General features: G+C 41.3%; 1 protein-coding gene across 2 annotated transcripts in view; it reads right to left on the reverse strand.

The window, feature by feature from the left end:
• The window catches only part of LOC307248537 (neurobeachin-like), a gene marked incomplete at both ends in the record, with an annotated part of 199,544 nt that overhangs the window by 13,143 nt on the left and 167,791 nt on the right, over window positions 1–18,610 (reverse strand). For both annotated transcript variants that reach the window (XM_080024948.1, XM_080024947.1), the window contains 5 exons: window positions 926–1,093; window positions 3,933–4,085; window positions 7,328–7,447; window positions 8,559–8,699; window positions 17,132–17,244. In XM_080024948.1, coding sequence (XP_079881074.1) covers window positions 926–1,093; window positions 3,933–4,085; window positions 7,328–7,447; window positions 8,559–8,699; window positions 17,132–17,244 — 695 coding nt within the window. The remainder of the gene's footprint in view (window positions 1–925; window positions 1,094–3,932; window positions 4,086–7,327; window positions 7,448–8,558; window positions 8,700–17,131; window positions 17,245–18,610) is intronic.

Here is an 18,610-nt window from a genome sequence, read left to right on the forward strand (position 1 = left end):
GTACTCTCATGTCTCAGTAGGTAACAGTAGGCAGGGTGTAAGACAGCTAAAACCTCCTCAGCCTGGTGCAAAATTAAAAAAAGAATCACCTAAACCTTTTCTCAAAATGATGAAAACCCAAGCTTTCACAATATGGTTTGGTAATTAGATCCGCCAAATCTTCTGCAGGTGATTTGCATAGTGGTCACTTGATAAATAAAGGCGCCCCTGGAAGTGACAGTATATAAATGACTTGTTTTGCAGACAGCAGATGGTGGATATCACAGGGAGAGACAAGCTCACAGTGGAAAGAACCACAATGCTTGCCAGCTGCTGCAGTCTCTGGTCCCCTTTCCCCTATACGCAATTAAGCTATTCACGAGCAGTACCGCCGAGCTAATAGATATTCAGTTAATTAGATAAGAACAAGAGGATCCACTCCCTCGTCTATTGACAGAGTGACCTCTGCTGATTGATCAAAAAGCTCAGTCAGATTCATTGATCTGATTAGGGGAATGAACATACAGTACATTCAGACCGTGGTGTTAAGATGGATCTATGAATAATGTGGACAGCTATTAAAAGATTACTGTTAATCCGAGAGAGAAAATTAATAACATCACAAAATGGTGCTAATCTCAAAGCAAAGTCGATGAGTCAGCAGCTCCGTTCCGATTCTCTCACGGGATACATTTGCATGACACAATAATTGACTGACAGATGCATGATATGAATGCTCCCCGAGCTCCGGGCACATGCCAGGACAAATAGAGACAGGAAGTTGTGCTTATGGTGAATAACAGTGGGAGGAGGGAAGAGGGGGGAGGGGCTCCGTCTCCATGACAATGTGTGTGTGTGTGTGTGTCTTTGTGTGTGTGTGTGTGTGTGTGTCTTTGTGTGTGTGTGTGTGTGTGTGTGTGTGTGTGTGTGTGTGTGTGTGCCTTACCTCTCGGAGCGAGGGGTCAGTGATACTGTCCAGCTTGGCGGAGCCCTCGTAAGTCAGGTAGTGAAAGACGTTGAGGGCGCGCACCGCCTCTGGCCCGCGCTGCTTGTAGCCGAAAATAAGGTCAATCCACTGATGCAGCTGACATGACACAAACTCGCTTTCCAAGGCCTGTCAAAGGAGCACAGGGCAAGTAGAGGTGAGATGCATACCGGCAGCACACAGCACACATGGGCCAAAAGGCAAAAAAAAAAAAAAAAAAAAAAAATTGCCCTAGCACACACATAACACTGAACACAACAAAACACCGCCTACATTACTGTACACAGATGACCTGCAAGGGGGGTAGATCACATCGAACAAATAACTTGAATTCAGTTATATAAATATTAGTCATTTAAACCTGTTTTACAACACATACAAATTACAGAAGAATCAGAAGCTTTATTGTTATTAGTTAACTCGGGACAGGCCAACTTCATATTTCTCTGTCCACTTCACACACAAGACCGACTATCGTTGCATAGAGACAAAGAAATTGGTTCAATTCTAACAGGGATCCAATTTACTCCAAACCCCTCTGCAGGTGCAACATTAATAAATCACTTGTGTGAGAGCGAAAAAGAAAACTTGATTTATTGTGGAATTGTCAGCGAGAGATTTGGGATCAGATTGTGATAATTATACATATACTACCTATGGAAGCCATGCAGCCATGCAGTGTGTGTGTGTGTGTGTGTGTGTGTGTGTATGGGGGGGGGGGGGTGATATATTGTTCCACAATACTGCACAATTTAATTCCCATGCATGCCGGTGTAAGGCTTTGCTAGAGGAATTTACACTCCTCCCCTCGCGTCAGGAATAACAGCCATTACCAACAAAGCCTGCTCGAGCACACAGAGGCAGAGTTTGCCACAGGGCATATCACTACAATTGAAAGTGGCACATGCAAAGATGGGAAGTGGGAGGAAGAGGGAGGGAGGGAGGAGGACAGAGAGAAAAAAAGAGAGGAAGAGTGAGACAGAGGGGGAGGCAGGGAGAGAGCGATTCACTGACAGAAATGAAATAATAGAGGAAGCAAGAGTGTGGGCTAGCTACGAGAACAGAACAAAAGAAAGACAAAGAAACATGGAGGCAGAAGACTATGATATTCTGGGCATGTGATACACTGTTCCGAGAATGTAACAATGCACGGCAACATCACACATGCACTGTATCCTTTCAACAATGAGAAAATATCCACTGTAATCCTTTTGTCATCCTCTCTCCTTGTTTTGGAGATGCAGACATTTCTGTAAAAACTCCCGGTCCCTTTCTTTCTTTATCCCCTCCTGACACACACACACACCCACACCCACACACACACACATACCCACGCACACATGCACACACACACACGCAAACACACATGCACAGCCGATACACGCCTGATGGAGCTCGACTAGGCAGTGTGGGTAGAGCACACAAGGAAAGGTCACCTCCATAAGATCAGCCCAGCTCTGTCACTCTAGCTGAAAAGGTCAAGTGTGTTCCCACAGCCTCTTTCTACCTCTGGTCCAAAAACACTGTGGCCTAACCTCAGTATAAAAAGCATTCATGGAACTTTGTATCTTCATGGAACTCTGTACCTCTGCAGTATTATTTAAGTTGCAGTGGTTTAAAGGAGAACCAACTCATCAAGCATAAACTAGAAAGTGGGGGCATATCATAGATGATTTTAATCATTCTAAACAAAGACTGTACGTGTTGACATTAAATTCTGTCTTTGGGGATATCAACCTTACATGCTGGTATGTAGGTGTTGAGCATTTACAATCGTTCTTTAAAGTAGCTAAGAGGAACTTTCAAATATTTTTAAATATTTTTGAAAAAGTGAAATTTATCCTATGATGACCATAAATTACATGAAAAGGCAAACGAGACCATCAGTGCAAATAATGCTATTTCCTTTATATTTTTACCTAATGCATTTGTCTGGGTACGCTCAGGTACAACAGCTGGCGTTTTAAAATAACTACCGTTTTTGTCCAAAGGAGCCGCTGCTAATAACACAAACTGAACGTTCCTCGTAGCCACATGTCTTCAAATTGCATCTACACTATGGTCAGCACATGCAATGGACATTCATTATGCAGTTTTTATGTGTTATTTTTGTGTTCTCTTTCATTTACTTCAGTGCGGAGGAGAGCTGTTGGTTTATCGTTTTTACAGTTAGTGATTCCAGATTAAAACGGAGAACAGAGTTTATCTGATGGCGAGGGAAGGGTTGGTTCTCCATTCCTGTGTCCGTGCTGCTCCTGCTGGGAGTTGTAGGCCACATGTTGATGGGCTGTCTGTATTTAACCTGCACAGGCAGACGGAAAGGACCCAGCACGCTGCCAAAGTGACGAGGCCTGCCATTACAGAGGTTAAAGCTAAAGGGCAAAGCGTGCCCTCAGTTCTGTCCTTCAGTGACATCACTGGGGTCAGGGGTACAATGATAGTATTGAGCAGTGCACTTTATTAGATGCTTCATGAATAAGACAAGGAGACACGGATGCATCAGAAGGTTATGAGGAAGAGTGGAGGAACAGAAGCTAAATGTAGATACAGTACTTCATTTAAGAAAGTAGCCTACTTCTAAATCAAATGTATCATCATTATTTTCAGTATACTATAACAGTGTATATGTGAAGGAATTGTGCTTTTTATAATGGCAGCCATTTTTGGAGCCATAGGAGAAATAAACAATGGCCCTATAGCCAAACATCTTTCTTAGGGCATGTTCTAACAGTGTGCCAAAGCTATTTTTTTTATCATCAAAAGCACAATTCGTTCATGTATTTCCCATATCTCCTGGACTAAGAGAGCCATATGATTGAATATTATATAAATATAGTGAAATCAATTGTTACAATAATGATTATAACTATGTATCTTCCTAATGGTTAATATCTGATATAATATAAAGGTATACTATTGGCCAAAGTAATTATAACATTTTGAATTTTAGTACATGCTTAAACCTTACCATCCTGTTGATCCGAACCATGTCCTCGGGCTTCTTGGCCCAGGCCGGCAGGTCCACGTCACAAACCATGGTCCTGTCCTCCCTCATTCCCAGATGGTAACCGTTGCTGTTGACAAACATCTCTGGGAGGTAGTAGAACTCAGGAATCAGCTCCTGTATTTATAAAGATAGACATATTCATGTTCGACAGACCAAGTGTGATACCACAGTTTTCATCATATTATCGCCAAGCCGTTGAGCAAAGTGCAAGAAATAACACATGTGAGGACAGAGCCATGAAAAACAGAGAGAAAGAAAGGCTCTGTATCCCACTGAGATGAAGTGAGAATTCAAGGTGAAAGGTAACACAAACAAACTAAACAGCAGGCCATGAGGAGGCGCTGAGAGGGGCTAGTCCAGTTATTCCAGGCAGAGGTGATAGGTGTGTTAAATGAAACTGGAACTGGCTTGGCTTTTTCTCCCTGGTCTCTGGGCTCTTGTGATGAGGTCAGGACCTCGCAGCGGAGGCGTATAGTCAGCGTGGTAAAGGAGCCCCCTTTACCAAGCTCACTGGCACCATACATTGAAAAAGAGAGAGCAAATATTTAGACTTCTTCCAAAGGCACTTCTCCGGTGTTGAGTGAACATGCTTTCATTTTATATCCAATGAAATACACTTCATGTATAATTTACATTGCTGCCAACCATTATCTTACCTTCCAGGCAGCAATTGATGCAATTAATATATCATGACCTTCAACTTGCAGACACTTGCTTGAAATAAACAATCTGTTACATGGAATATTTTGCCAAAATGACATACAGAGAACATTTTAAAACTCTCACAACATTCACGTCTGCTTAGTATTTGTGTTCTGGGTTTGTTCTTTCGAAAACACAGCTTGTGCATTTGGCAGCTAACTCTGAAATTGAAATCCTTTTCTTGACAGCCAGAACATGTGGACAGACAGCATTTGCTTTTCTGATCGCATTGTCATGCAACCAAAACTCAACTTTGACAGAAAACAAAAAATAACAAAGCAGATGTTTAATGATGATCTAATTATTTTTATGTTTTTAAATGCAGGTTTAAATTTAATTTAGAAAAGGTAAGGAATTATTTGAGAAAAGGTTTCGCAGTCATCCAGTTAAAAAAGGGTGAGTGAGTAAAGACTGTGTAGAATGAGGCATATGCACACAAGGAATGTCGATCCTCCTCTCTGTCCTCATTAGAAAACATAGACCCAAGACAAGTTCAATTCTGCTGTCTGTCTCTGAGCCTGGGATTATAAAAGGAAGGGGGCAGCATTTTAACTCCTTGTATCAGGCTTGTTTTATGAATGCAGTGTTTGTCAGATTCAGTGGTACTACAGGCTTTTATATTGCCTGTGGGATACATAACGTGCAGAGCTCTTAGGCCCCCATAAATCTTTGGGTTTTTGCGAGAGCGAGTTAGCATGACAAGGTACAGGCCAATAACACTGCTGGTCTGCTGTTGGTCACATTTCACCCTCTGCACGCGACAGGGAAGGGAAGAAAGTAGCTGTTTCCCTCTGTCTCTCTTACACACACACAAACACACACACACACACACACACACACACACACACACACACACACACACACACACACACACACACACACACACACACACACACACACACACACACACTTTCCCTCCACTTTTCGTTCGTAAACTTCCTGCCGTAACTCACAGCCAAGCCGTTAAAACTGCCAGCTCAGTTTTCAGCCACCCTCCCATGGCAGCCATTAATTCTGCAACAGCATCATAATGGGCTAACAAGTCAATCACACAAGCCTCCATTGCTTTACACTGTGTCACCTTAATGACATGTTCGTCAAAATCTGTCACCAATGGAGTGCTGCTGGATTCCTTTAGACAGCATGGTGGCAGTTTGTGTGTGTGTGTGTGTGTGTGTGCCCACCACTACAAGGAAAAGTCTGCTTCACTCTGCCTATGGTAGCTGTGCCAGCTTTACACAAGTGTGTGTGTGCACACAGAAATAAATGAGAAGTGTGGATGCACAATAATGATGGGGTGGTCGAGGGAGGTGAGGGCTTAGTCTTGGCAGGATTGTTTCCATTTGACTTGCTCTTTTAGGAGGTCATCCCCATCAGGGGTTAGGCCTCCCTGTGTCTTGTGGTCATTACTATTGGAGGAGGTTGGGGTTAATGAAGGGGAGAGACACTGGTGAAAACAATTGTGTCTTGTGGCCCCAATGGTGCGCTCGGTTTACTGGGCCAAAGCTGACCTTAACCCCAGAGTCTCCGCTCAGTCTTAGTCGCTACATGCTGTTTATTGTGTCTGTCTACATCTCTGGCTGCCTATTTTTTCCCTGATATGATTTTGTTCAAGATTACAAACATAAAATGAAATGAAAATCTGGGTCGGGATGTATGCAAAAAAATATTATATAATAATTATAATATTAGAGAACATATTTTTTCTTAAATTTTTTCTTAAAAGGTCACTTATAATTCCAATATGATGATCAGTCATTACAGTGACATTTCCTCGTTCGGTATTGCACCATGAGCAAACCAAACCAGTTCTTGCATAATATTTCCAATACATTATGAAATACTGTTAGTAATCCAGCATTGTCCTCCAAAGTACAACACATTTCCTAATAGCTGAGTAGCCATCTTATATATGTAAAAACAAATGCATGCAGACATACAAGTAGTTGAAAGTAGCCTGTATTTGTTAACATGGTGGCGTTTGACTATTCAGCTGTTCGCTGGCTTGCAGCTCTCTGCCTCTGCCTCACATATATCGTTGGATGCTCTTCCCCCCCAGATCCTGTCGAGTAAAAGCCCTGTCTGTACATAACAGACTACATTTTAAATAGCTTTTGTCATTAATGCTTTATTAATTGCCTGGGGCAACACTATCCGATGCAGGGTGTGCTAGAAATGTATGACACTTTGAGGTCAGTGCGCTTGTCTGCTGCGTGCGTGTTCTGCAGTGGGCAAAATGGAGGCGAATCAGCAGGGTTCAGCGTTTTCAGTAACTGCTCTGTGGATTTGCAGAGGGAGGGCTTTGTCTTTCCCTCAGACACAGCCTTTGTTTCAACTCATGAGTGCGTGCATGCAAAGACAAAACATCAGTCTACCTCTGAGGTAGTTTGTTGTCTGCATGAGATAAATCAAATAAATAAAGTGCTTAGGGTATTCCTGTGCCGTATGGGTCTTTGGGATTCACTGTTTGGTTGAGGCATTTATAATTAATGGTATATATTTTTGCAGTGGAGTGAAGGCACATTTTCCGAGGAGGGGAGCATAAGGAGTGAGAGGCTTGGTATAGTTATATTGCAATTTTTTTCCAAGTCTAAATTTATAGACCAGTTTATCCGTTCACGGATTGTAAAATAAGCCTTCATTGGTATCCCCACCTTTACATCGGAGGTGTCCCTCTGACAGTTTCTCCAGGAGAGTCCGATGGCTGAGAAGGTGCGGTCGGCGTGGTCAAATTTGTTGTTATTGGCACAAAGGAAGAACGTGGTGAAGGGCTCCTGAAAACAGCAAATCAGAAATTACAAATAACTCCACCCACATTTAAAGTCATCATTACCTTTACAACCTCTTGTGCTGCATTTTAAATATAACCATCATAATGAACATAATATAAACACGATTGCATACTAGATTAGCATGCTACTAACTAATGCATACGGTATAAGGCTGAATTATCTACACTAGTTCATTGTTATTCTTTTCTGGGGCAGACTGGGGGATCGCTGTATAAATCAATCATTCACTGTATCCATACGCCTGGGGGGAAATTAATTAGCGTTCTTCCTGAGTACAGTAAGCCATAATGATCATTGGCTCAAATTTGCTTTTCTCAGCCTGAGATGGCGACCATTGCCGGTTGGAGCGGATGGATCACTCATCAGAGGAAGAAAGGGATTGTGGGAACAAACCCACAGTGACCGACCCCGCTGCTGTCAAGGGAGTTCCCTCAGTCCATCAGTTTCTTTCTATTAATGGGTGGGAGGAGGAGAAAATATAGTACAATATGTAAAGCTCGAATTATAAACTGACTTCAAAATCCCATGTACACCAACTCAAAGAAGACTTGCAGGTTATAAGGGCCTGTTTTGCGGGGAACAAATTGTGTGTGTGTGTTTGTGTGTGTGTGTGTGTGTGTTTGTGTGTGTGTGTGTGTGTGTGTGTGTGTGCCTCCTCCTTCTCTTTGCAGAGTAAATGAGGACAGTGCTCAGTAACCTTGATGGACATGTCTCCAGCGCTCACTGGGTAGCCCTGAAACACATAAACCTGTCACAGCAGCCTCTGTAAATCATTACCCAGCCACTCTTTATTTAGTTCACATATGCCGGTTTACTGGCCTGTGAAATGTGTTTTCCCAGAGCCATTGGTCTAACTCAGGCCCAATCAAAATTGAGACGTCGGGCTGTTTCCTGTGCAGAAGCTGACAGACCCTCAAAGTAACAACATCCTCAAGTCTGACAAGTGACAATCAACTAATGCAGACTCCAAAATGAAAAGCTGTCTGGGGGATGTGGGTCTGACTTCATTCCTATTCAGATGATTGACTAATTTCAGGGATTTTGAACACAATACGATGATGGCTATTGAAGGTGTGATTTTTTTTTTACTTACTATTCTGACAAGCCAGTGCAGGGTGGAAGCAGCGGTGGAGTAGTGGGAGTTGTAATGACAAGGCGGCGTCTGGTCGTCTTCCCAGTTCTCGTAGCGTTCAGAGTAGAATGCTGCGCGCTTTGGATTCAGCGCACCAACAGGCTGAAAAGCAGAAAACAATAACCATTCAAATAAAACATACACAGTGACCGACCAGGTGTCCCACTGGCTGCTGACCTCAGTAATGAACCTGTATGTATCCTTTTTTGGAAACAAGAACTCTCAGATAATTCGGTATGTCTTCACACAACCAAGCCTTACAGGACTAAACTTGCTAAAAAAAGAAAATGGCTACATGCAACAGTCAAAATTTTATAAAAGTTGAAAATAGATACAAAGTCAAAATCAAGTGAATGTATCTAAAATTTTAATTATTAGATGATATAACTGATTATAACCGGACCTTAAGTGAGTATCTGGTTCAGTGAACTGCAGAACGCATGATGATCTGAGGACTCTGTGATATGTCTTGGCAGCATATTTACAATATAGTGGAAGAAAAGTCCATAAAAGGATTTAGGAGTTCAATGATTTTAAAATCTAGATTATGTCAGTGTGAGTGGTTGAGACAATGGAACTGATAAAAACTATTTTATTTGCTCTTACCACCTTAACTGTGGCTTGGTGATTTAGATTAGACAGTAGATTATTGTGTCATTAGGTCGGTGAAAATATACACTTTATGTGTTGCTCCAGTTTCCTTGTTGCAACACAGAGTAAAAGCTTTTATAACACTGATAATAATAATACAATAATTTAGAAAAAAATACAACTGACACCCATAATACACATTAGGGTTATTCCCTGTCAGAGCATCACTAAGGAGAGATCTGCTTTTGGATATCCACTTCATCTATTTTGAGTCTCAAAATGGAAAATCTTACTAACACACACAGTAAGTCTCATGACCTGCCATCCAAATAAATCAAATTGTAATGATAGTGGGGTCATTAAAGAGAGATGATAAATATCCACTACTGTAGTACACCTACTTTCAATTACACGTAAACACCTTTTGTTGGGTCTGCAGTGTTAACTACCTTGTATTAGGAAGGTTTTAAGAATGAGAAAGCACGATTGAGCATAATTAAAAGGGAAAGACTGGCAGAGTCTTAGTAGCTCCAAATTAGGCTACATGTGGTGAGGAGAGAGGCTGGGGGGAGGTCAGGGCAGACAAGGAGCTTTAGTCTGGGACTTGTCTGTCAGACCCCATAATTCTCCTGAACCCTACAAAGTTCTTGTTGCGCTGTCTTCTGTCTGAAATGTACAGGGGTATATGATAGCAGGGGTGATCAGGATGGCGCACTGCGGACGGTGAGAGGAGATATGAGCGTCTCTTGCTAAACTTTGTTGGTAATCCGTGTAGATTAACCCCGGCTGACCTGATTTACACCCTACACACCCACTGAGCCAAACACTTTAGTCAGCACTGGTACTACCATATGTGTTCAGAGCCTGGCTTCTGCGCTACAGAGCACTGCTGATGGGAGTTACCAGGACCTACAGTATACAATGTAGTGCAGACTATAATGTAACACTAAGGTATAGTCAAAAATAAAAATTAAAATCAGTAGAAATTAATTAAAAGCATATAGCAAGACTCCCCTCAACATATGCACAGAATCACATTGGGAGCATTTACTTTTTTAACATGTTTCTATCAATAATATATAAGGAGAGGGAAACACATTTTCCCGAACCCCCACTGGTAAATAGCAGAACCTTGAATGAGCAATGAATGCAGTTGTCAAGGCTGAAAATGTCAGAAATCATTAAAAATCTCTTGTTCGTTGTTCTGCATTTGAAAGACTGCTGCCTTATTATTATGAGTATATAAAAAGGAAAAGAAAAATTGACATCACTGCTATATTTATTTGACATCCATCCAAGTATTCCATAGTTAGGCCAAACACTGGCGTGTTTCATTATTTAGCCGCAGCCTCAGTAATAATTTCAATATTCTACTGACACCATCACTGGGTTTTTTGCCCTTTGGCGGCTGTTCTATTTTTATGTGTTCTTAAGGCAACAAAATTACTCCCATTAAACATACATTTAGTGTTGAATAATTGCTTTTCCCTGCCTTTTCAATCACCCCATCCAATGTAAGAGCCTTGGAGGCATATTGGCAGTCAATATTAATATACTCAGTACCAGTAAATCTGTGACAGGGGGGGAAGGGAGACTGGGAATGTAATCAATGGCAGTTTTTCTACCTGAAAGCTGCAGCTCAGAGGTCAAAAGAAATAAAATAAAAGCCCGCAATCCAAAATGGTCTGAGACTGATGCCTAAAAATAAGGCCCACTTACTGTAGCATTAAAAATTGCACTGTTATGCCTCTGGCTGGGTACAGTGCACATTTCTGAGGCACTTTGTCAAAATTAAATGGGGCCAGTTTTTTTTTCTTTTTTTCTTTTGGTTCTTCCTTAAAAGTTAATGGCAGTCCACATCAGTGTTAGCGCAATTGAATAGACTGAAAGAGAAGTTTATTGAAATCTGCATAGATTTATGGGGTGATAATAGCCTAGCATTTGACGTCCTGGTCCAGCTGGATCGGGGTGCAAGCCACAAGACGTCTCGCACTCTGTAAAACCGCGGCTAGTATAACTAATGCAGGTTAGAGCTGTATTCAGGTAATACATGTGGTAGAGGGAAAAGAATACGGAAAAGACAACTGCAGGTAATAGTAATGAATGTAAGTCAGAAATAAGCAGTTCAGGTATCAGACCCCGGCAAAGCTCACAGAAAGGTAATGTTATTTTTTACTTTCCCAATTTAATCTTATAGTATCAGAAGAAAAAACAAAGTCTTGTTATTATAGGCAAGAGTATTTGTTTTGAAACCTAATTGTGCTTGAAGGGATTTTACAAGCTTATATTACATTTCCAAGATATACAAATCAGGTGCTTCTAGACTCCATTGTGCTGCCACCCACCTCTCTACCTTTCCCTGACACTAAACCAAACACAAACACGTCTTGAATGCACCAAGTTACAGGGAAGGGATCCAAACACATGCTTACTGGCAAGCTCTATTTGGCACTACAAAACATGAAAAAAAACATGCTCTCACAGTGTTCCCAAGCCACTCATCTGACTGTGTAAGCATAACTATAATAAGATATTGTTTATGTGGTTTGTCGTGTAGTGTAGAAATAAGAGAATGCACTTATTTTGTTTTCTAGTACACTTGTGTGGTGTGTGATGAGCTAGGATAATTATAACGACTGCATAGCAAAACTTGTAGCGGTTATTCGCTGAGGAAGTTTTTCTTTGTCACTGGTTGCTGTCATTTTAAAAGGAGTTTGGCAGTTTGTGGAATATTGCCTAAATTGGTAATGTTGCACAGCAGTATTCACCAAGAAAGACAACAATGAAATATAAGTAAAAGTAACAAATGGCCAAATGACTATTTAACAAGTCATTAATACAGTTGCATTGGTGTAAATAATAACAACCGATTTGCTAAAGGCAAGGTACGTATGCCGAAATATGGGTTAGAAATCAAATTAAAATATAAATACATGAAAGCAGAGAGAACATTTAAGTGGTTCTGGTGGCTTGTGGTTCCCCATTTGTTTATGAACATGAGATTATTAAGCAAAGTGTTGTGTAATGGTTACTGAGGTCATTGTATCCTGCCAAAGTCAACGTAAAACCACACAGCAGATTAACAGATACTGACAAATGTATGGCAGTATCACCCATATGGACAATGTCTGTGATTGCAGTTCAGATTTAAGCAGGTGATAGTTATTATAACATGGTCTAAAATCAATTAATCTCAGTAATGCTACAGTGTTGCATATGAATCAAGAGAAATGTTTATACCGTCACTGTCCTGAAAATGTCAAATGTGTATCGCGATGAGAGGCTAGGCTAAGCGTATCGAAATCATCTGCAACTGTAGTGAAGAGAGAGACCATATTTAGCCTAGGAATTATATTATATAGCTTGGTCTAATTTATTTATGACATTTTTAACTTTGAAAAACAAAACACACAAAAACTTAAAGGTTAGTCCAAATCCTGTTTATCACCACATGTTTGATGCTTTGGCCATACACAAAACACTGTGAATATGGTGTATTCTATATGGAGATGGCAAATCATGTGTCCGATATTCCTTTATTTTCTGTCTTTTTTTAACCATGAAAGAACATCTTAAAATGAGACTGAGACATTGAACAAAGATAATCACCTGTTCCCTTTCCCTGGCATTGCATATTGTACTGATCACAAATAAAAGACAATGAAAACAACTGGTATAGACAGTTCTACACTTGCTACTATCCGGGTTCATTTCTTGTACAACACCTGACCCAGTGAAATACATCAACACAGCCAGCCAAAGTACGATCAAACTTAGATTTGGCTTCAGATTCAATCAGCATCATTTGTGGTGTTGCACTCCGAAGATGCAGGAAATGAACATGGCTGTTGGTGGATAAGAGTGCCTCCATTCGTTTGGTTATGTCTCCGCTACCTCCCAAAGAGACGCATATTGCATTTTATATTTCAAAATAAATTACATTACTGTACTTTGCTATAGCGCTCTGTCAGGAGAAGTCACAGTCATTTTTTTATGGCCTCGTCAGAGGCAGAGCTGCATGCAGCTCCAGTCTAATGCAATCAAGTTGCTCAAAGTGAAGATAAAGCAGATGTGCTCCCAAACAGCCTGAGTGGAGTGGAAGTGAGGGTGAAGAAGGCTCCGTTATGGAAAGGAAAGTGTGGAATGGGTCTTTTCAGCAGCCAAGCTATGTCTTAAACACTCAAGAGTTTTTCTTAGAGATGCTCTGCTTTCACTTAGAAACACAACAGAAGTTTTGAGAAATAAACAGATTAAACATACTGCAGGTTCTCTATCTCAGCATGTACAAAGGAACATCAACATTATTAGCGTATTTTAGCTATTTCAAGCTAAGTAAACACTATATATTAAATGGGTTGAGAAATGTGCTTGTTTTACTTTTTGGTGATGTTGTCTCTTAAACTTATATTTTCCAAAGCAGATATCTAATATATTGTGGTCAATGGTTTAAGAGGCACATGCAGTGTTAAACAACATGTACTCTTTCCCTCCTTCTTATGCAATTACTCAAATTTCTAGCACACCATTTAACAGCTATGAGGAAGATTAGCTTCCGACTATTTATCTTTAACTTGTCAATCCATCAGGCAATAATCATTAGAATCTAATGAAACACTTTACTGCATGAATGTTTCTGACATCCAAATATGCAGAACTCTGGCCCCGAGGCAAAGCAATGCAGTGTTCAATTGCACTGTTCACAGCTGACTGAATAACCAGCAGGTAATTGTAGGTTGCGTGCACTAGGTTTGGGAGGGTATATTTTGGCACACTAGCACAGCAGTTTAAACAATGCTGTCCATCAAGACGCAGTCACCTGCATTTGACAAACAGGTCTGAGGTATGACTAATCTGTGGGAAAGAACGCTTCCCAAATTGTGCAATGCCAGCGTGAGATGATTTGAGACCTAAGAGTAATGATTTGACAATGTGTCTTAATAATACCACTGACACACTGAGCTCTGGAGTGACAGATGATTTGACTTGAGGTGATTTGATATTACTCAACTGCATAAAAAGAATAAACACATACAAATTAAAACAGGAAATGAATAAACAAGCTTGATGTAGCAACCACTAGAGCTAGGTTTCAAACCACAATACCACTGGAATGCTAAAACATAAAAAAAACTGTCAAACACTTCAACTGGCATTCAAATGCTTGTTTATCTTCTTATATAGTCTTTCAATAAACCGCTGTCTAAATCATATTTTTTATATTTCAGCAAAGTTATGGTGCAAATATTTGAGAAGTTTGGCTTTATTTTGTTAAATGAAAACAATGCAAACGTTTAAATTTCTCAAGAATTGGGTATCATATTGGTAGCCTACTGATATAAGATGTTGAAATGATACCGAGGCCTTGGCACCACACACGCCACCTGCCTGGTACACAACCACAGCCACTGGGCATAGACCTTTAGAGAGAGACACACACACAACCCTAATGTTCAGTGAACAGGTCTCTGGAGACTGTATTGCAACCTCTGATCCATAATTGAACAAAAGGGCAAGGCCAGGCAGAGAGGAGAAGTGTGGGGGTCTCTGTCCCTGCGTGCTACACTAGCTGTGAACTTTTGGAGGTAAGAGCCCCGGGGTTCCAAGGACAACTGTCAGGAGACACGGGCTGTGAACTCATGCTAATGAAGGCAGCTCAGCCCTGTAAACAGCACGGGAGGATGTCACTGGAATACATTACAATACATAACTGTCTCCCCAGGGCCGGACGGGTGCACATGGCCAGGCCCTGATCGTACCCCCCAACACACACACACACACACACACACACACACACACACACACACACACACACACACACACACACACACACACACACACACACACACACACACACACACACACACACACACACACACACACACACACACACACACACACACACACACACACACACACACACACACACACACACACACACACACATCCCTTGGTTCTCCCAGTCCACCTGGATATCCTACAGGCCGGAGCCGCCAGAAAGCAGACTAGTGCTGATATGGCGGTGGCAACACACACACAACTGAGCTGTTTGTCCAAAATGTTCTGGGTTTGAAAAGTGAAGAAGTGCTCCAGGGCAGTGAGAGCTAATTTTTTTCAAATTCACAAAACACTATCAAGCATGTCTATGATTCTTTCATTTTTCAAAGCTCTCCCAACTGCAAAACACAGCACACACACACATGCCTTGATAAAAACGGTTGAGAACTGAGATGGCAAAGTGAGGCTCAGACAGAATGTTGGTACTTTGAGGGAAACAAGGGGGAATGAGGAGGCGATAAAGAGAGAGAGAGAGAGAGAGAGAGAGAGAGAGAGAGAGAGAGAGAGAGAGAGAGAGAGCTCAGACAGGAATGCAACTGTTTTCAGGTCAGTGAGCTACAGTGTACATGTGCCATAGAGAGAGACAGACAGACAGAGAGAGATAGAGAGCGAGAGTGCGAGAGAGAGAGTGATAGAGAGAGAGAGAGAGAGAGAAGGCGGGTAGTACACAAGTTAACCAGGCCACGGTTTGGTAGATTGATCTGATGCCTTTTCCTCCTCATCAAAGAGCAGAACAACCTAAGGTTGAACTGTATCTGCTGGTTGAGGGGCGTTAGTGTCATTGTAATTTGGCAGCAGAACTCTTGCTCCTGCACAGCTTGACGTGTTTTTGACCTGCCCCATTCAGAAGGACTTTCACTGCAACCCTGTGCTAATGACCTGCTCTGTCCCTGAAACACATTAACCTTGAAAGTCAGATCCAGACAAAAAAAACGTATATTTTAAATTGCCAATGTTTTATTAATAATCGTACCAGCTACACAAATGAGCAAATGTTGTGTTTAATTGTTGTAATGCAGTATTTATAGATGTGTTTTAAAGACTAAAGTTTTTGCCTGACATATATGAATAGTTTATAGTGAACAGTTCATTACATTGGACATAAGTTTGATTCTTTTTTATGATTCTTTTATCATGATTGCTATTTAATGATATAAATGACCATAACGAAAAATACTTTAATTTAACCAAACAAAAACTATTTGGGCAACTTAGGGGCAGCAGAAGCAAGCTGTTAACAAAACAATTCAATATTAGCACTTTTTTAAGTTGGTGGACCTTTTAGCAAGAAGTTGTTCATGGACACATCCAGCAGTACATAGCTGCATTATTTTTCATTAGGAGTCAGGTCTCTTACCTCTAGTGAATGTCAATCTTTTTGCTAAAGCATGCCTGTGATAAGTATGTGGCTCTATAATGCTCCATTATGTCTACCAGCTAGACACGTTGGCTTATTTGTCAGGCGTTTAGTACTGGGCGGCTGGACTCCTGGGTTCAAAGCGTTGCTAAAAGAGTGGTGGGAGCCAACTCAAACAAAAAAAAGGTTGACACCGTAAAACTAAAATAATGAGCTGAAAGATGCTATAAAGCTCGGAAGAGCCGAGAGGAAAAGCAGCGTCAGGTGATAATTCCCCGATGGCTCATCAACACAAGCAACACCTTTGCATTATGTTTGCGTAATGTGATGCATTCAAAGCCGCCTTGCTGAAAGAGTTCTTAACTCTACGCGTTACACTTGAGTTTCTATTATACAAGGCACATATGGTTTTAAAAAATGTATAAACCTCCATACTGCAGCAACCAGGAAGCCACTTTAAGCTTATACATGCTGAGACAAAACAGTACCAAATGCATGGGGGGTGTAAACTAACCTTATGCATTAGAGTGCACCCCAGGATGTTACAATCGTCATTTTTCCACTTTCTGCAATTCATTTCATGAGTTTAGACTCTGCACGAACCCTTTAGCTATTAAATATGATATTATTTTACAGCCTGGGACTTCATAAGGAAATCCCCCGCCGTCAAAGAGCCAGCTGCCCTTACTTGCCCCCCCCCCCTCCTCTTTTCTCTGTCATACTGAGGTGCATGGACAAGAGGCCCCTGTACCTTTGAGAGATCTCTGAAGTTCCCTGGCAAGGTCAAGTCCAGCTCCTCTGAGTCGTAGTTGGTGAGGACCCAGGGAAAGACCGGGTACTGGTTCAGGTCATTGTATGTCCTCCCTATAGACACACACACACACACACACAGCAGACAGAAATCTGTGAGTGATGAAGAGTTGGAAGGGAACAGAGAGGGGTTGAAAGCGGGGCCGGGTACACTCGAGGCTTCAGTTACTTTGTGGGGATCAGCATGCAACATTCCAACAAGCCCCCAATCTCTCTCGAGCCCTCAATCAGACGCACTTCCTGTCTCTCATACGGAGTTCTGCCAGACAAAAAGACGCATACACACTTACACATACATATTGTGGCAAGGCTCTCTCCCCGCTATGAGAGAATGTTGTCTGTGCGCCCCATGACTTTTTCCTGTTGAGTGCACTTTATCAGTGGGGCTGTGGGAGTTGCAGGAGGCTGGAGTATAGGCAGTCTTTAGGTTTATAGAGAACATAAGTTTATCTAAGTCGTGACCAGTGGATGTAATTAAGGGGGATATAGATTCCTCTGAGGGTAATGGCTCCGAATGCAGAAAATGTCACTGCAGCATGTCTTGTGCCCTGATTGGCCAGATGTGATTTTCTTTCTCCTCTACGCTCTGGCAGTTGGGAATATGGTTTTCAGATGGCACAACGTGTCAAAGGAAATCCATGGGAAAAGCTGGGAGCATGTACGATGTTGTCATTAATGCTCGACTTTTCCTTTGAAGATGACACTGATACGGCTGTGAGGTCAGGTGGTGGCCAGTCCTAATCCAGGATTGGGGATCGGGCTGCTGTGGATGGTTTTGTTGGAATTTTTACAGCGGGGTAATAAATCGGGCTGAAAATGTGGGCTTAACAATAGCAAATCAAAAATTATATATTTTTTTTAAAGGAATCTGTGCTAATAATAAGGTCTGACCACATTCCTCTTCTAGTGTTTTTTTTAATAGAATAAAAGTTACCATATTTGTTTCCTAAAAACATTTCACTGTTTTTTTTAACGTTTTCAATATTATTGTTGATGTTAAATCCTGCTTAATCATGTAATGTCCAACACATTGAAAGTTAGTATCAAGAGCTAGCAACACTATGGTATGATTAATAAGATACGTTTCATTACATCTAAATGAAAGATTTGGAGTATAAAATATTATGCAATCATATGAAATAAGTTAATAACACAATTAAATAACATCATTGTTCATTGGAAATAATCAGCTCACTAGTGCCATAAGGTTTTAATGAATACCCACAACAATTTTATCTATTTACCATTTCAGCAGGCATGTCTCTGCTCACTCATGGACAGCATCAGGTGGGCTTTAGATAGTCTAAATCTAGCTGGCCGAGTGATAATGTGTGACAGGCTATAGTCAATGGTAAGTCTTCTGCAGAGTATCCAGGGTATAGGGGGGAAGCTAGAGAACATAATTATCCAGGTTAATGCC

Source organism: Ammodytes marinus (genome assembly GCF_949987685.1).
Source record: "Ammodytes marinus genome assembly, chromosome: 3".
NCBI classification, from domain to species: Eukaryota; Metazoa; Chordata; class Actinopteri; order Uranoscopiformes; family Ammodytidae; genus Ammodytes; species Ammodytes marinus.